The sequence below is a fragment of the Hylobates moloch genome, unplaced genomic scaffold (genome assembly GCF_009828535.3).
Source record: "Hylobates moloch isolate HMO894 unplaced genomic scaffold, HMol_V3 SCAFFOLD_1, whole genome shotgun sequence".
Lineage (NCBI taxonomy): Eukaryota > Metazoa > Chordata > Mammalia > Primates > Hylobatidae > Hylobates > Hylobates moloch.
In genome coordinates, this window is record NW_026652276.1 from 32,201,366 (window position 1) to 32,219,249 (window position 17,884).

At 39.2% G+C, this 17,884-nt stretch overlaps 1 protein-coding gene across 13 annotated transcripts in view; it reads right to left on the reverse strand.

Moving 5' to 3' along the window:
• The window catches only part of UNC80 (unc-80 homolog, NALCN channel complex subunit), a 231,472-nt gene extending 213,944 nt beyond the window's left edge, over positions 1–17,528 (reverse strand). For all 13 annotated transcript variants that reach the window (XM_032754682.2, XM_032754681.2, XM_032754680.2 and 10 more), the window contains exons 1-5: positions 16,966–17,528; positions 15,978–16,026; positions 13,064–13,220; positions 11,550–11,851; positions 1,479–1,602 (exon numbers count right to left, since the gene is read on the reverse strand). In XM_032754682.2, the coding sequence (XP_032610573.1) occupies positions 1,479–1,602; positions 11,550–11,851; positions 13,064–13,220; positions 15,978–16,026; positions 16,966–17,057 (724 nt within the window). In that variant the 5' untranslated portion in view covers positions 17,058–17,528. The remainder of the gene's footprint in view (positions 1–1,478; positions 1,603–11,549; positions 11,852–13,063; positions 13,221–15,977; positions 16,027–16,965) is intronic.
• Positions 17,529–17,884: the final 356 nt, after the last annotated feature.

Below are 17,884 nucleotides of genomic sequence, written 5' to 3' on the forward strand. Positions count from 1 at the left end.
GTGGCGCAAAACTATAACTCATTTAACCCTTAAAATAACTCAATAATACTACCATATTATTATGCCAATTTTACAGGGGAAGAAACTAAGACACAGTGAGTTAAACTTGCCCAAGGTCACTTGACCCTTGCATGAAGGTTATAGCCCAGACTGACTTTAGAGTCTGTGCTTTAACTATTACATAAAGCTATCCTGGAGGTAAAATTCAAATCAGTTACATCTTTATCTGAGGACCAGGAACAGTGGGAAACTAAGATGGCTATGTCTCATTCAAATTGTGAGTAAACTGGTGCCGAGAAGGAAGGTGATTTATCAAGATCACCATGTGCCATTGCTTTTTCTTCTGGCTATGCTGTCTAAGCTGAGTCTAATTTCCCCTCAGATGCTGGGCACTGCTTCAAGTCCATCAGGCAGAGAGAAAATAAACCCACTGTGAATATCATCCAGAAGCAAAAGGACGGTGAGGTAAACAGCCCAAGTACTTCCATGCAGGGACATGGTTTCTTAGTAGTTTTTATATATGTGTTAAATTATAGCTTATATGTTAATAAAAAAGATTGTCCATTGTCTGCACAAAACCCTTATGAATTAAGCAAATTATATGTATGTGTGTGTGGTGTATTTTAAAAATATATAGGTATATATATATATATATATATATATGCTTCTGTAGATTTTCCACATAATTTATTTCTTTTTAAATTTTATTATTAATGCTAAAAATAGAGTTGGGAATAGAAGACTATAATTTATTAAGCACTTACTATAAAGCAGGCACTTAATGCACTCTCATTTACTTCTTACTAAAAAGCCCTATAAGGTGGCATTATCACTTCAATTTTACATAAATGGAAATGCTTAGGAAAGTTAGGTTATATACATAGTAAGAGATAGATTTGGAGATTTGGAGATAGATAGTGTGAGCCTGCTATGCACTTTTCAATCTATGATGTTGTGTTATTTCTACAATTGAACAATGGGACTATTTCATTAGACAATTCCTGAAGAGAAATGCTTTGATAACAATACAACACTAAGATGATTTTGTTAAGGAGCCCCTGCCCCATTTACCATGATGATGATGATAACATAGTAATAATAATAATAATAATAATAATGATAATAATAATCGCAGCTGCCACTTACTATGTGCCAGACATTCTTCTGAGCAGTTTTACGTATATTAGCTCCATTCCTCATAACAATCTTGTAAGTAGTATTAATATAATATTTAAATTCCCAGTTTACAGACGAGGAAGCTGAGGCACAGGAAGTCTAAACGAATTGCCCCAAGTCCATGCTCTTGATTCAGAGTAGTTTCTCCTTATGTGAATAAGCCCTATAGCAGGACACTTAAATAGCTACATGTAGATATTTGCTTCTTTTTGACTTCTTAGGGGCAAATTATCCCATCACTCTAACTACTATGTGTGAGGGAATCTGCTAATACTGTCCCACTGAGTGTCCAAGTTACAAACCTGTAATGATGTTCCTGATGGGCTTCACTAGTGCAGTAAAGCCAGAGACTTCAGGCTGTCTGTGTTCCCACATGGGCTGCCATATAACAAGCCCACTGGCCAGACGGAAGGTGAGGTCAGATTCCTAGGGGGGAAGAGAAGATCTATATCCAATAACTGACATGTAACAACTGCTTAAAGGGACCAATCAATGCAAGGATTAACATCACTCACAAGGTTATTTTCAGTGTTTATCTGCCAAACTTTCTCTCATCAGTGAGATGAATGTTTCTAGAGTAAACCAATGACCCAAAGTTTTCACTGCAATTACTAAGAAAATCCCAGTTGTCTGCTTTATCCAAAATTAATGACCAACCAAAACATAGCTTTGGGCAAAGCATGGAATACACAAACTATTGTTTTGTGTTTGCAATGATTGAAACTTGTTTATTTCAGGAGTCTTGGCAGATCTCTTCACTTTGGTTATTATTATCATTCCTTTTAATTATTTAGTTGTCCTTATTTCTCCCTCATAAGGCAAAATACTCAGATACTGGCTATTTTGACATTCTATTGTCCAGTCCATCTTTTTTCTTACATTTTAGGGAATCAGACACATATAATTTGACCCTTCACAGTGTATTATTTTGTAATGTTGTCTTCTTAAAAACCTTTAATTTCTTGAGGGCAAGGATAAATCAAGCATTCTCCTTCCCTCTCAGCCCGGAGCATCATCACAATGTTTAACATAGCATTAGGAACTGGGTGCACAACAGATACTCATTAAATACTTGCTGAATAGGGCTGACTTTACAACCCATGCTCGCTCAATTTATCTACGATTTAAAGTATCTTTCAAGAGCATATCCTCTGCTATCATATTGTGTAAGTACAAATACATGACATTCTGAGATTATATCTTAAACACTTCAGTCTCTCAAAACAATGTAAAGATAGAAGCAGAGAAAGTGATCACAGATTAATGAATATATCTGAGACCCAGGAACTCACTTAGAGCAGTGATTTGCAACCCCAGCTTGCATATTATAATCACCAGGGGAACTTTTAAATCTAAGAGGCCCAGGTATCACTTACCTCTCCTACCCAGACCCATTAAATTAGAATCCTGTGAGATTTTCTAAAGATCTCCCTGATGACTCATACACATAGCTGAGGTTGAAAACCATTGGGATGGAAGGAAAAGAACTCAGAAGCAACTGGAAAAATAGAAAAAGAAAAGCAACTGTACCTAGCGAAAAGAAATCTAAAAGCTAGACTGGGATTCTGACACCACTTGGCAACAGAGCCACACAGTTCCCACGATGGGAAAGTCTCTAGAATTCCCTGTGGAAGTATTAGAAAAGCACATAAAGCATTTGGCTAAATTCATTCTGCATTTATTCTGTAAACATTTATAGAGCACCTACCATATAGCTGGTACTATTCTAGGTTTTAAATACAACAGTGAACAAGGCATACAAAAATTTCTGTTCTTAGTGCAGAGAGGAAGTAAAGGGCTGTGTCAGACAAAGTGTTGTCATTTTAGACCAGAGGATCAGGTGAAGCCTTATTGAGAAAGTGACTTTTGAGTAAAGTTCTGAATGAAATGAAGGAGCTGTCATGTAGCTATCTCCAGGAAAAGTATTCCATGAAAGAAGATCAGCAAACACAAAGGCCCTAAGTGTGCCTAGTGTGTTCAGAAATAGCCAAGAGACTGTGTGCCCAGAGTCAAGTGAATGTGAGAAAAGTAGAAAAAAAATAAAATTGGAGAAGTCGTTGAGTGCCAGATAATATACTGCCTGATAGGTCTTGATAAGGATTTTAGCAATTATTAAGATGGGAAGCCACTGGAAGGTTTCAAGTAGCAGAGTGACATGACTGGATTTGTATTTTAATAGGTTCACTCAGGCTGTTGAGAATAGTTTGAGAAAGGGCAACAGTGAAAGAATAGACTATTTTGGAAGCTATTGTTATATAGGCAAAAGATGATTAGATGGGGGTACTAATAGAGGGCAAAATGAGAAGTGGTAGATTCTCAATGCATTTTGAAGTTACAGCTTACAGAAATTGCTAATAGTCTGGAAGTGGAGAGTGAGAGAAAAAGATGTCAAGGAGTTTTGGCTTCACGATTAAGAAAGATAGGTAAGATGAAGGAGGAGCAGGTTTGGGGATTTCAGAAGCCTAGTTTTAGACATGTTAAGTTTGAGATACCTGTTGAACATTAAGCTAGAGATACCGAGTAAGCACTTAGACAGGCAGCTGTGGAGTTAAGAGAAGAGTAACCCAAATTCCCTTGGAATGGACACGAGTAAGTCTGCATGGTATTGTATGTAGAAGCAGGAAATTAACATTAAGCAAATCTTATCAGATTTGTCTCTACAAATACAGGAAGCCAAACCTCAATTGACCTGGTTTTAATGATTTATTAGTTTCTGAGTTCAGTCCTTTTCCATGTTTCTCGTGAGAAATCTTTTTTTTAAATTTTATTTTATTTTATTATTATTATACTTTAAGTTTTAGGGTACATGTGCACAATGTGCAGGTTTGTTACATATGTATACATGCACCATGTTGGTGTGCTGCATCCATTAACTCGTCATTTAGCATTAGGTATATCTCCTAATGCTATCCCTCTCCCCTCCCCCCACCCCACAACAGTCCCCAGAGTGATGTTCCCCTTCCTGTGTCCATGTGTTCTCATTGTTCAATTCCCACCTATGAGTGAGAACATGCGGTGTTTGGTTTTTTGTTCTTGCGATAGTTTACTGAGAATGATGATTTCCAGTTTTATCCATGTCCCTACAAAGGACATGAACTCATCATTTCCTATGGCCGCATAGTATTCCATGGTGTATATGTGCCACATTTTCTTAATCCAGTCTATCGTTGTTGGACATTTGGGTTGGTTTCAAGTCTTTGCTATTGTGAATAGTGCCACAATAAACATACGTGTGCATGTGGCTTTATAGCAGCATGATTCATAGTCCTTTGGGTATATACTCAGTAATGGGATGGTTGGGTCAAATGGTATTTCTAGATCTAGATCCCTGAGGAATTGCCACACTGACTTCCACAATGGTTGAACTAGTTTACAGTCCCACCAACAGTGTAAAAGTGTTCCTATTTCTCCACATCCTCTCCAGCACCTGTTGTTTCCTGACTTTTTAATGATGGCCATTCTAACTGGTGTGAGATGGTATCTCATTGTGGTTTTGATTTGCATTTCTCTGATGGCCAGTGATGATGAGCAATTTTTCATGTGTTTTTTGGCTGCATAAATGTCTTCTTTTGAGAAGTGTCTGTTCATGTCCTTTGTCCACTTTTTGATGGGGTTGTTTGTTTTTTTCTTGTAAATTTGTTTGAGTTCATTGTAGATTAGCCCTTTGTCAGATGAGTAGGTTGCGAAAATTTTCTCCCATTTTGCAGGTTGCCTGTTCACTCTGATGGTAGTTCCTTTTGCTGTGCAGAAGCTCTTTAGTTTAATTAGATCCCATTTGTCAATTTTGGCTTTTGTTGCCATTGCTTTTGGTGTTTTAGACATGAAGTCCTTGCCCATGCCTATGTCCTGAAAACTCCAGTGGAAACTGCAGCAGGGAGTGATCTCTCTTGTACTGAAATCCTGGGCTTTAACATCTGTTCTATTAGCATGACACAGCACTCACTGACGGTCATGGTCTTCATTTTGTTTTACTTGATACATCTCCAAGTAGATTGTATATTTCTTGAATACAAGTTGAGATCTCCTTCTTCTGTGCATTTCCTGGAGCATCAATACAACATCAAACTAATATGTTCATTAATTGAACATGTTTTACCTTCTCCAAATAAATCCAATCACTCTTCAGATCTGAATGCCTGCAGCACCTGTGGCCTTCTCTTGCATTGGTGTCTTCTTTTGTAAGTCTTCCTAACTTGGATAAATGTATAAACTCTGGGCCTCTAATGTCTCTTCTAGAGTTTCTTTTAATGGCACACACAATGCTATGTACACATACACAAGCAGAAACTCAATTAACTGGAGAGGACACTCTTTATCATTCAAACAGTTGTAAAGCAGGTAGTCTAGAAGGGTCCTGAGAAAAGCCAGAAGTGTAAGTACACGTAGAGGCAATATCCCCACATTTCAGATGCTTTTCTTGCTTTCACTGAGAATCTGTTTCCAGGATGTCATAAAGCAATTCTGAATGTATTTACTAGTAGCTTAGAGAGATTTAAAGAAACAACTATTATTTTAAGTTCCATTTTAAAGTTGTTTACTTTACACATATGGATTTGTAAAAATCCCCTGAAGGGCTTGCTTTTTGTTTTATTTCTTGCTGTTTCTCCAGCACATTGAACAGTAGCTAGCATATAGCAGGCACTTGATAAGTATTTGTTGAAAAAATAAGTAAATGTGACAAAATCATGACAATGTTGATACCATATTTAAAGAAGATGACTTAGTTTAACAAATACTCATCATTTTTCACTGATAAAATCAAATTTGGTCTAAAATGAATAATATATTAAACAGGATTTTCAGACTATGAATTTTATATAAACTATTTGAGCAAATTATAAATTAAAAACTATAAAATATGCATTGAATAATACACTGTGTTACAAAAGGATGAGTCATTTATATTAGATTTATTTACAAATTAGTGAATTAATTTACTCACTTAATATTAATTAGATACCTATTAAACACAGATACTATGTTAGCTACCATGGGTACAATGATAATTCCTACAAACAGACCATTTAGAATCTAGTGGGGGAGAAAGCCACATAAAGGGATGATAATAAACAAAGTATAACAATAAAGCTGTACCTAGAATATTATGGAAATAGAGAAAAAGGGAAAGACGGATCTCAAATGAAGTCCTAAAGGATAAGTAGGAGTTTTCTAGAAAGAGAAGTGCAGTATGATGGCATTCCGGTCAGCAAGAACAACATGAGAAAAGATCTGAAAAAAAGTATGTTATGTTCTTGGGGAGACTTCAAACATCTGGAGTTCACAGACAGGAGAAGTAGTCAGGTCATAGAGGGCCCAGTTTACCAGACTAAGAAGCTGGAGTTGTACTCTCTGTATGATGAGAAATTAACAAATTATTTTAAGTATGATGGTGATATTGCCTACACTTTTGATAGGTCACCTTGGTGTTGAGGTTAGATTTTATGAGACAAGCCAGGAGACTGAATCTAGTTAGAAAGTGGCCCAAGTAAAGGGTCCATGTAAGATATGATACAAGCTTGGGTTAAAGTAGTAAGTAGGGATGAAAAATATGTAATAAATTTGGGAAATATTTAGGAGAAAAAATGGGTAGGACTCTGTGATTAGTGGAATGTTGCAAGTAAGGATGAGGGATAGTGAAAGGTAGTTTGAGTTTTTGTGAATACATCCATTATCTAAAATATAGAATCTAGGGATGGGGCTCATTACAGGTGAAGTTTGAATTTCCCATGGATTATTTATGTGGAAAAGTCATTTGACAATTTGGTCTAGAGGCAAAGATAGGAGCCTGGATTTGAAATGTATAATTAAGTGATCTCAGCCTGCAGGACACACATGGTAAATGAAGCCGGAGGAAGTCTTCCTAGCAAAAAGGAGAGTGAGAAGAACAAAGTGTCAAGAATCCTTTGTAGGGACATGGATGAAACTGGAAAACATCATTCTCAGTAAACTATCGCAAGGACAAAAAACCAAACACCGCATGTTCTCACTCACAGGTGGGAATTGAACAATGAGAACTCATGGACACAGGAAGGGGAACATCACATTCCGGGTACTGTTGTGGGGTGGGGGGTGGGGGGGGCGGGGACAGCATTAGGAGATATACCTAATGCTAAATGATGAGCTAATGGGTGCAGGAAATCAACATGGCACATGGATACATATGTAACAAACCTGCACATTGTGCACATGTACCCTAAAACCTAAAGTATAATAAAAAAAAAATTACTATTAAAAATTAAAAAAAAAAAAAAAAGAATGCATCTCTGGGAAACCCCAATGTTAAAAGGGCAGACAAAAAAGATGAGCTCTCAATAGAGATAGAACAGACAGGGTCAGAGATGCAAACAGAACCAGAAGGGTGTGGTGTCATCAGGAGAACTGAACCTTTCAAGAAGAGGGCATGATGGTAGTTTTAAATGCAGCTGAGGTTTAATGAAATGAGGGCTCCAAATAGAGATTAGATTCAACAACTCAGAAGTTGTTCATGACCTGAGTGGAAAAAAAACAACTCTGGTACAGAAACCTAAAAAACAGTGTAGTTTTGTAGAAAATCAGATAGGATTGGGTTTGAATTCCATCTTTTACTCACAGTCTTTACTATTATCTCTCTGGACCTCAATTTCCCTTTTGGTAAAATGGAGACAAAGATACACACATCCCTGTGGGTAGTTGTAAAAATTAGAAATGATAGTGAAAATTTTCTGTCGCATAATAGAGGCAAATAGAAACAAGAATAAGAGATTGAAGAGTAAGTAAACGGGAGGTGAGGATATGGAGGCATGGGTTTATGCTTTGATTAAATTTTGGCCTCCCATGCCTCCTATAGCACCATGTCTTATACAAGCCCCATCCTGCAGCACTAAGTGCTGAGTGGGAACCTGAGGGGGAAAATCAAGGAAAGGACTGACAAGCGGGGCAGCGCAGCACATTGGATTTAGAGACCACAGCGTTGCAGAAACATTAGTCTGAATGGCTGTGTGGTTTCCCCAGCAGCATGCAGATTTCTGGGTAGGGATAGAAAATGTGAATTTTGGTCTTGATCTGGAGTTGGAGTCATGAAAGGCAACTGCAAAGAAGTATAGGGATTAAAGGACGTTAATGGTGCTGGTGACGGGAAGTTTACATGGGTAGGAAAGACCATAGTCTCCAACAGAGCCTGATAATGGCAGGCAAATGAAAGATGTAAGGCAGTGGCTCTCAATCAGGACCAATTCCCTTCCACACACCTACCTGTGAACATTTGGCAACATCTGGAGTCATCTGTGGTTGGCACAACTCAGGGGCAATGGAGTGTTACTGGCATCTAATGGATGGAGGCCAGATATTCTACTAAATATCCTACAATGCATGGGACAGTGTCCCATAACAAAAAATTATCTGGCCCCAAATGCCAACAGTGCCAAGGCTGAGAAATCCTGATCTAGAGATTGTACATTCCCCAACAACTTGAAAAAACCAGACATCTCTCAAACAGAAAAGGCCTTGTGGCCAAAATTATTGACTGAATGCTTTTTATTCTCTACAGCACCAAGAACAATGCTTTCCTCATAGCAATAACAAAATGATTAAACTATAATGATAATATAATAAAAATGATAAATATATTATTAATACCACTAACAATAATTGTTTATTTATATCAATCACTGTGTAGTATTTTGTATGAATTATCTTACTCCTTTATAAATGCTCCATTCCCAAGCCATAAGTTAAAGATGAGGGTCTTAAGTCAGCTTTTCGAATTATTTGAGTAGTCTCTCCTGAAAGGAGATCTTGCTCCTTTTCTACTAATAATACATAATACCAGCAGCAATAAAATACCAACACTAAAGACAACTAACGTTTGTTAATGAATTTCTTTGTATCAAGTTGAATACTATAACTTGTTTAATCTTCACAATGCCCTATAAATTTATTCTTAGGTCCAATTTATACTTGAGAAAATGGAAGTTTATAAGTTATTTGCTCAATGTCTTACAGTAGAGCACAGCAGGCACTGGATTCAAATACAGGCTTATCTATTTCCAAAACTTAGACTCCCAGCCATGTCTTAAAAATAAAATTACAGCCACCCTGGGCACTCCTATATTCCCACATTTTTCCAGGTGATATTTGTCAACATATAAACATCTTTTTTGGGCTACTTTTTAAGAAGACTTGTTTCCTGTCCTCTCCATTTTAAAGGCTTCATTTCTAAATATGCTGTTTTTAGCACTTGTATCAGCTTCCGATAATGACAAGTCTACTCAGTGTGTCAGTCATTAAATATTTATTGAGAGTCTCACATATGACAGACACTATTTGAGACACTAGAGATACAGCTGTCACCAGGACAGGCAGACTCCCTTCACTCAAGTACCTCTGTTCAGTGAGGGTGAAGGGCAACAAACATGCAGACAAATGCATAAATAATTCCAGGTACTTGTAAGTGCTAACAAGGAAAAAAATGCAGGATAGCATGCTAGTGGCTCGAGACTAGCCAGGGAAGTACTTTCTGAAGTGTTGCCATTTGAGTTCTGAGTAAACCAATGACAAGTACATGGCTATGTGAAAATCTGAGTGTAGAAGGTGGGGTCAGTGTTTCAAGTTGAAAAAAACAGTGCAAGGATCTGAACACAAAAATGCACTTGTCAAGTTTGAGGGTGAGCCTCCCACAAGCCTGAAGGTGGTTAGTGAATGAGAGAAAGGCCAGTGAGATAGAGGGAGACGAGGCCCAGGAGGTGTGCAGGGGTAGGTCCTGCAGAGCTCACAGGCCAGGTGGACAGTCCCTATTAAAGCAATGCTTCCTACTAAGTATCACCTGTATAAAATACTTTAAAATGGAAAGCTAGAGATTTTAAAATGGCAAGTTAATTCGACTTGACACCTAAAGAGTTTAGTATGTTTGATGGGCAATATGGCCAGTGTATGTGTTGCATTTTGGGAATTTATAGGTAGTTTCGAATCTATTTCTCCTAGCAATGGACAGAGTTAATGGAAAGTGAATTTTTTAGGAAACTAAAAATGAATGAAAATACTCACTAGTCTGTTCCCTTCATGGTGACTGTTAATGTTCACAACCACCTTCATAAATACATTGCTAACTTGAACCACTGCTAACTTGATCCATTCACTGGGTTATAATATTCTATTAAAGAGCAGATGAACGTATCAATTCTTATCTTAGCACTTAAGTGAAATTTGTTAATTTCTTCATTCACAGAAGTAACAAATAGTTCTTGATTTCTTTTCATGCGTTGGAACTGCAGTGTGTGTCTTACATATATTCACCCCGTGTTAGAGCAACTGAGGGGTTAAGTAATATCAACAAAATCACACAGCTGAAAAGCGGTGGCACAGTGATTTCAAATTATATTGTCTCCTCCAAGTGGATATGATGGTATTTTGAGATAACTGGTTTCCATGTAATCCTATGTTTTGTATTTTAAGCATTTAAAAATATTTTAAAAAGCAATTCTTAGGCTATACCCTACTGTCTAAAAGTCCATAGAACATAAAAAGTTAAAACTTATTTTTTTTTCATTTTAAGACAGAGTCTCACTTTGTCGCCCAGGCTGGAGTGCAGTGGCACGATCTAGGTTGACTGCAGCCTGTGCCTTCCAGGTTCAGGAGATTCTCCTGCCTCAGCCTCCTGAGTAGCTGGGACTACAGGTGTGCGCCACTATGCCTGGCTAATTTTTGTATTTTAATTAGAGATGGAGATTTGCCATGTTGGCCAGGCTGGCCTGGAACTCCTGACCTCAAGTGATTCACCTGCCTCTGCCTCCCAAAGTTCTGGGATTACAGGTGTGAGCCACTGTGCCTGGCTAAAACTTAGACCCTGTATTATAAGAGAGGTAGTTACAAGATGCTATAAAAATGTAAAGGAGGTAGGAATGAAGTCTAGATGGTGAGGTCTAAGGAATAGCTTCATGTTAAATATGATATTAAAGTTGCAGTTTGAGGACTATGACAGGAATAGAGCGGGGAAAGGAGAATAGAGCAATCAGCAACGGCATATTCAGGGAATGGCTGTCATGGCTTCAAATACTGGATCATGAGGTGGCCAGTAGGGACAAATAGTCTATAAATCAAGAAAGCAATTTAAACCCTATGTCATGCTTGACCTTTTATTCTATGTTTAATATGTTGGGCATTATCGTGAGGCAGAGGGAGAACCACTGAAGATTTTTAAGTAGGTAAAGCCTATGTGAAAATTTGTGTTTTTGAAGCAATATTGGTTCAGTAGTTTAACACAGAAATAAAGTTCTTCATGCCTTGACTTGCTGTAAGGTCATACAAAGACATGCCCAACCAAATATGGAAATATCATTTGAAGTCTACCCTCACCACATCTCCACCCACTCCAGCTCTAACACTGGGTTTCTGCTTACCTTGATCCTGTGTACCAGGGGAGCAAACAGAAACACGAAGAGCTCCACAGTAGCCATGGAGTTCTGGAAGATCTTTCTTCGGTTGTTCTCTTCTTCGTCATTAGAGCTGCTTTGGCAAGGCTGCCCTGGAGAACCCTGGTTTTCAACCTGATGGATGAAAGCACTGCTGCTTCCACCCCAGCTAGAGCCTCGGTCTGTACCCCCAAACCGCTCATTGTTGCAGTCCTGGGGGGCCTCCAGAAGCATCCAGTGTAGAGTGTGAAGGAGCTTTGTCTCAGCAACACCCAATTTATCCTGGTGGCCTGCATGGGACAATTACATAGGCAGGTTAAGGCAAACTCTGTGACCAGAGCAATAGATGTCAACATTGGGTCTGGGAAGAATATCCCTGCTTTCTCTATACTTCTTACAACCACTGCTAGCAGGGCTCATTCTTGTTTTCTGGACTTCCCTACTGGCCGCAATCTCTGCAGAATGATATGCTGCCATGGGGGCAGAAACTGCTGAATCACTTTTCTTCAGTTAGGTACCCAAATATATTTCCAAATAGGCAGCATAGTGGTTAAAAATATAGACTCTGAAGATAAAAGCGATCCTATTTTAGACAATGTGACCTAGAAAGGTCCCTCTATAGAAGTAATATTTGAGCAGAGGCTCAAACAAGGGGAGGAAATGGGATGGAGAAGAGTATGTACACTAACGTGGGGTATATGGTAGGACACATTGCCAGATGAGAAAAGCAATCTGTAAAATATTCTAAAAAATAGTTCTTATGCACATGTGCACACATACTCACACACAGTACTACAAAGTTGGAAAATGTCTGAGGCAAATATGCCCAGTTCATGAAAGTGGTTGCTTTAGGAACTGAGAGAACAAAAAGAATGACCTTGGCTAGGACTCGTCTTGGGCAGGTGAAGGTCTTAGCTTACCTCTAATATTTTAATTTTTTTGTGTTGTTGTTGTTTGTTTGTTTTTGAGACGGAGTCTCACTTTGTCACCCAGGCTGGGATGTAGTGGTGCGATCCCAGCTAACTGCAACCTCCACCTCCCAGGTTCAAGTGATTCTCCTGCCTCAGCCTCTCGAGTAGCTGGGATTACAGGTGTGCACCACCACGCTCAGGTAATTTTGTGTTTTTAGGAGAGACGGGGTTTCACCATGTTGGCCAGGCTGGTCTTGAACTCCCGACCTCAGGTGATCAGCCTGCCTCGGCCTCCCACAGTGGTGGGATTACAGGCATGAGCCACTACACCCAGCCTATTTTAATGTTTAAGAGGAGAATATATTCATATATTACTTGTAAAATTAAAAAATTAAAAACAAGACAGCCAGTTTCTTTATTGGTAAAATGAAAATAATGAGTATAAGTGTGAGGAGGATTTTGTGATAATTAAATGAGATAATGTATGCACAGTGCTTGAGAAAACAGAAACTACTCAATACAGGTTATTATGATGAGTGTTGAACACAAAGGGCAATGACATGCAATAAAGAAGTAATGTGGGGCACCAACCTAGCTTGTTTCGGTTTGAAAGCAGGGTTGCAGTGCAGTGGAGGACATGAGGCAAAGCAGCTTGCACCAGTTCCCATCTGGAAATGCTCTGGATGGCTTCAGAGAGAGCTGGAGAGAGGCCATGCAGCTTGTTTTCTACCAACACTCGCTCAAAGGACTGTAAATACAAAAACAAAAACAATAAGAAAAGCCAAAATTCAAAACCACGTAAACTAAGAAATTGAAGATTCTGATTAGTGAAAAAATGAATAGCAAGGTACTGTACCCCTTAAAAGATGCAAATTACTGGACCAAATTCTTTAGGAAGAACTCATTGCATTTTCTTGTACGTGTTGATGTGCAATGGGTCAGTAATAATTTTCTATTATCTACCCATTTGCAGGCTTTTGAGCCAAAGTAAATGGCTTGAATTAACAAACGATTTTTATTTCTGTTAAAGTAAGCTTCTTCCAACAAATAGGAACAAAACATTTAACCTCATGAGATTTTTGGATGTATATTTTATAAAATGTTGCTGAGTCATCCAAAAGGCTGTCACAACTGCAGACCAAAATGAGTTTTTTGTGAAAGTGTCTTGATAAATAGAATTTACGTAGTTTCTTCAACTGGTGTTAAGTAAGATACAACTTTTTCAAGGATTCTGATTTTGGAATCCCTGATTTATCTCATGGCTTAGCAATGACCGGCACAGAACACTCTCTACCTAATGCCTGGAACAATAAAAGATACTTAACATATCTGTGGAATAAAGAAAGAAAGGAAAGGAGAGCAGGAAGGAGGGAGGGAGGAGGAAAATAAGCCATCTTTACTTTGCTGGTTATTAAATTTTCTATCCTTGCCAGGGATACTCAGAGAGTATCAGAGAGTGTAGCACTCCAGAACAAGTAACAACTCTGACCTACTTAATTATTGTTTTTTCTTTTGAGGGAGGAGAGAATATCACTGTAAGGTGTTGGAGAAAATGTAGTTAAGAAATATTGGAATAAATTTAATAAACATTTGGCATGTAAGAACATGATTGGTACTTGATGCTCCAGTCAAGAAAATTGTATAAATGTTCTATATAATAATCACAATACAAGTCCCAAGTGTTCCAACTGCATTATTGGAATTATTAGGATACCTGTGAGAAAGACAGATATCCTAATATGGCTTACTACAGAGATTTCCAAAGAAAACTTACTTTTTGATTCAAAAAAAGAAAAATAAGAAATTCACCTTTACAATGAAGGGCACACTGAAGTTTTGGTAAAGAGCATAATGAGAGATGTAGTATTTTGCTTTAAGAAACTAGATGAAGGCCTTTAGATATGTTGGTGATATAAATACAAATATTATAAAATCATCAGTCTTCAGCTAAGTATTCATTAAGTAAAGGATGCATATATTAGACACTAAAAGATTGTAAAGAATTTATACACTCTAATGAATATATTGTAGAGGATGAGTTATGCATTTCATAATCTCAGAGTGTTCTGGGTAATGTCATTTTCTCATTAAGTGTCACTAATATAACTTTTAATAATTTTTTTAAACTTGGGAAATTGTTTTCTATATTGAGATCTATATATCTCTATCCCCATCTATACATTAATGTAACTTAACTATTTGATATCATGTGACTACATTAAAAATGCCAGAAATATCTTTGCCAAGAACAGAGAAAGTCAGGATTATTTTAAGCTAGTATAATTGTCAGCATGGTTAAGAAAGTCTGAGATTTCAAGTGTCAAATTACTCTAACAAGCTAAGTTCAACGACAAATTCCATTAAAAGGTCCTTATAATAAAGTTATATTTTAAAAAATGTGTTTCTGACAACATTGAAAGATAGGAGATGCAACAAAACAAATTCCTACATGAGTGGGCATGTATGTGTTTAACTTTCCAGTTGGCTTCCATCAGAATTTTTTGCCCTAACACATCTCAGAGCTCCTTACCACAAGGTCATCCATGTAGCTATTTGTAAATATGCATGGCAATATCCAAATTGGTAGATTTCCATTTTTAGGCTATAATATATGCAGTAAAGACTTTTAGGTAAGCTCCAAATATTAATGAAGGCTGTGAAAAGTCCATTTCAATTTTGCTTCATGATTTCATGTCTTATTTTCTCAATTTGTAAAATGAGAATTCGTAGGGATATAAGATTCCCTTAGAATCTCAGGACGAATGCATTTTATTTTGTATAAATATTAACAGTATTATTTTCACAATTATTTTATATTATTCATTTTTAGAATTAGAGAACATATGCAAGGCATAAAAGTGCAGAAATGCATATATTTTGTTCAAGTAGTTCTTTCACAGGCACTCCATCATATGAACTTCCACTATAAGTCTCAGTTTTGTTGATTAAGGATTCGACTTCACACTTGCAGGGGGCAAAAACACCCTCCACCACCTGGTTCCCTGTTATCTCTCTGCCTTCTCTTCTAACACTCGATCCCTCCCCACCCTTTCACTTATTCCCCAGGAGGTGCTAATTTCCTTTAACATGTTTCCTCTGCTCTTCCCTCAGCTGTCCTTCCCTCCCTTCCCCTTGTGTCTTTGGCCAAGGTTCACATTAATAGATAGATAAGCCTTATCTATCCATTCTTATAAAACTCCCCTGTCTAGTGCTTCCTAGTATTTCTTTTTGCTTAATTTTTCTCCATAGTGCTTACCACCATCTGGCTTCCTATGTATTTACGTATTTGTTTGTGGCTTGTCCCCTTTCTACTAGGATGTAAACACTCTATTTGTTTTTATCATTGTTCTATTCCAGCACAGAGAATTGTGCCTGGCACAGAGTGGGTGATCAATATTTGCCAAGTGAATTAATATATATAGTCCGTTTGATTTAAAATCTGTCTTTGGGTTCAAACCACCACACAGAATAGGGAAATAATTATTAAATGGTGAAAATCACATACCACACAAGAAGCTTCATATTGCTTCCCCAGTTTGGGCCTCAAAAATGCACTGAAAAATTAATAGAGATATTTGTTAATAAACATAAGTAAAATTATTATTAAAGCATCCTTGTGACATATTTTTCAATGAATAAGACAGGATGCTATGAAATTCAAATTTCATGCTTCCTTATAGCTTTTTAATGAGCAGGTGTTGAACAGCTGATGACATTTTCTTTTACGCGTGTAATTGCATATATGAAAGAGATGTGGATCTCGATGGTTTTCGGTATCCACTCTTATTCTGAAGATTTTTAAGATTTTAAATCGCCAGTGGTCAGAAGTGGTGCATTACTTACGTGTACAGTCATAATAAAAACTGAAAATTGCACACGGCTTATGGGTCATGATTTCCAGAATCTAATATCTTATCTGATAAATCTCTAAAATAACAATAATAAAGAAAACCTTTTCTGTTTATTGGAATAGGTGTCAGGCCTTTCCGGGCTTGGCGGGGGGAAGGTCCCTTATCACAAATCCTCAGGAGCTTTAACTGGGGAGATTAATCTGAGCAAAATGGTTAACAAGTGGGCATAGCAGATATTCGCCAAACAGGAGCTGGAAAAACAACAGGTCACTGGGCTAGAATTACAGCAGGAGATGGAGGGGGAACTGGACGCAGGAGCACAACCAGTCATAATTATCTTTCCTACTTCCCCGCCCCCTCTTCCCAGGCTCTCTGCCCTCCCACCCCCTAAAATAATGTATACATTTATGCGACAACTGCCAATCTGCTTGTCGTCAAACTTCACTGAAATATATAGATATATATACATATTTTAATGCGTGTTTTTAAGCGGGTGCAGAGGGCTTGTTTTCCAGCCCCAGAGAGGGAGCTGCAGGCTGTGGCGCGGCCTCAGCGGCGGCGGCGGCGGCGGCGGCGACCCGGGCGGCCCCAGGAGTGCCCCCAGCCCAGGGCGGCCCGCGGTGCGCCCTCTGCGCCCCTCACCTGGTTTGCCGCCACAGGAAGGTCTGGATAGGCAGGGGGATGCCGCGGCCGCCGTCCTGCTCCTGGCCCTCGGAGCTCTTCCTCTTCACCATGATGGTGGCTCCCGGGAGTCCTACTGCAGGACCCAGCTCTGTCTCCTCGCTAGCCGCCGCCGCCGCCTCCTCCCGCTGCTCCCCCCAACTCTCATCCCCTCCTTCCCCGAGGCAGAGCCGGCTCTCTCCGCCCTGATCCCCCGTGCCTCTCCCCTCCCCCCACCCCTCCCCGCGCGTGGAACATGGCTGCGGGAGGAGGGGAGGGCTGGAGGAGCCGCGGAGCGAGGAGGGGGGCGCTCGGAGCAGCCGTCCGCCTAGCCGCCCCCGCACCCGCTCCCTGCTTTCAGCACCTCCCACTGTGGACAGCGGCCCGCGCCGGGCTGCACGGCGGGAGAAGCGAATCCGGGGCAACTTGAGCCGCAGGGGTACGGCCCAAGAAGTCCACGCTCCGCATCGCAGGCGCTGGTCCCCTGCGCGGCCTCTTCAGCCCCCGGAATTCCGCTTTCCCCGCTCCGAGCTGCACTCAGGAGTGTCCCCTGTCCTGCTTTCCAACCTCAGCATCCAAACTGTCACCGTCTGGGTAGGAGGAGCTTTGGGGAACCGCAGAGCAGTCACTAACCCTGGCATCATTCTCACCTCTAGCAAGGAGGTCAAGAGTCCAGGGGATAGCCAGAGGAACACGTGAAAATTATTAAAAGTGTAAACCAGGAAGGGGAGGCAAGCTTGGCAAGTGAGAGGAAGCTTGGAAGATCTTAGAAGTGAGAAGTTATTTTTACATGATAACCACAAGAAATAAACCTTGTTTGTTTTCGTAAAGCAGGAATACAAAGTTCCCAAAGTAACCAGTTGTGGATATCAGTTAATTGCAAATTGAGGAAGAACATTTG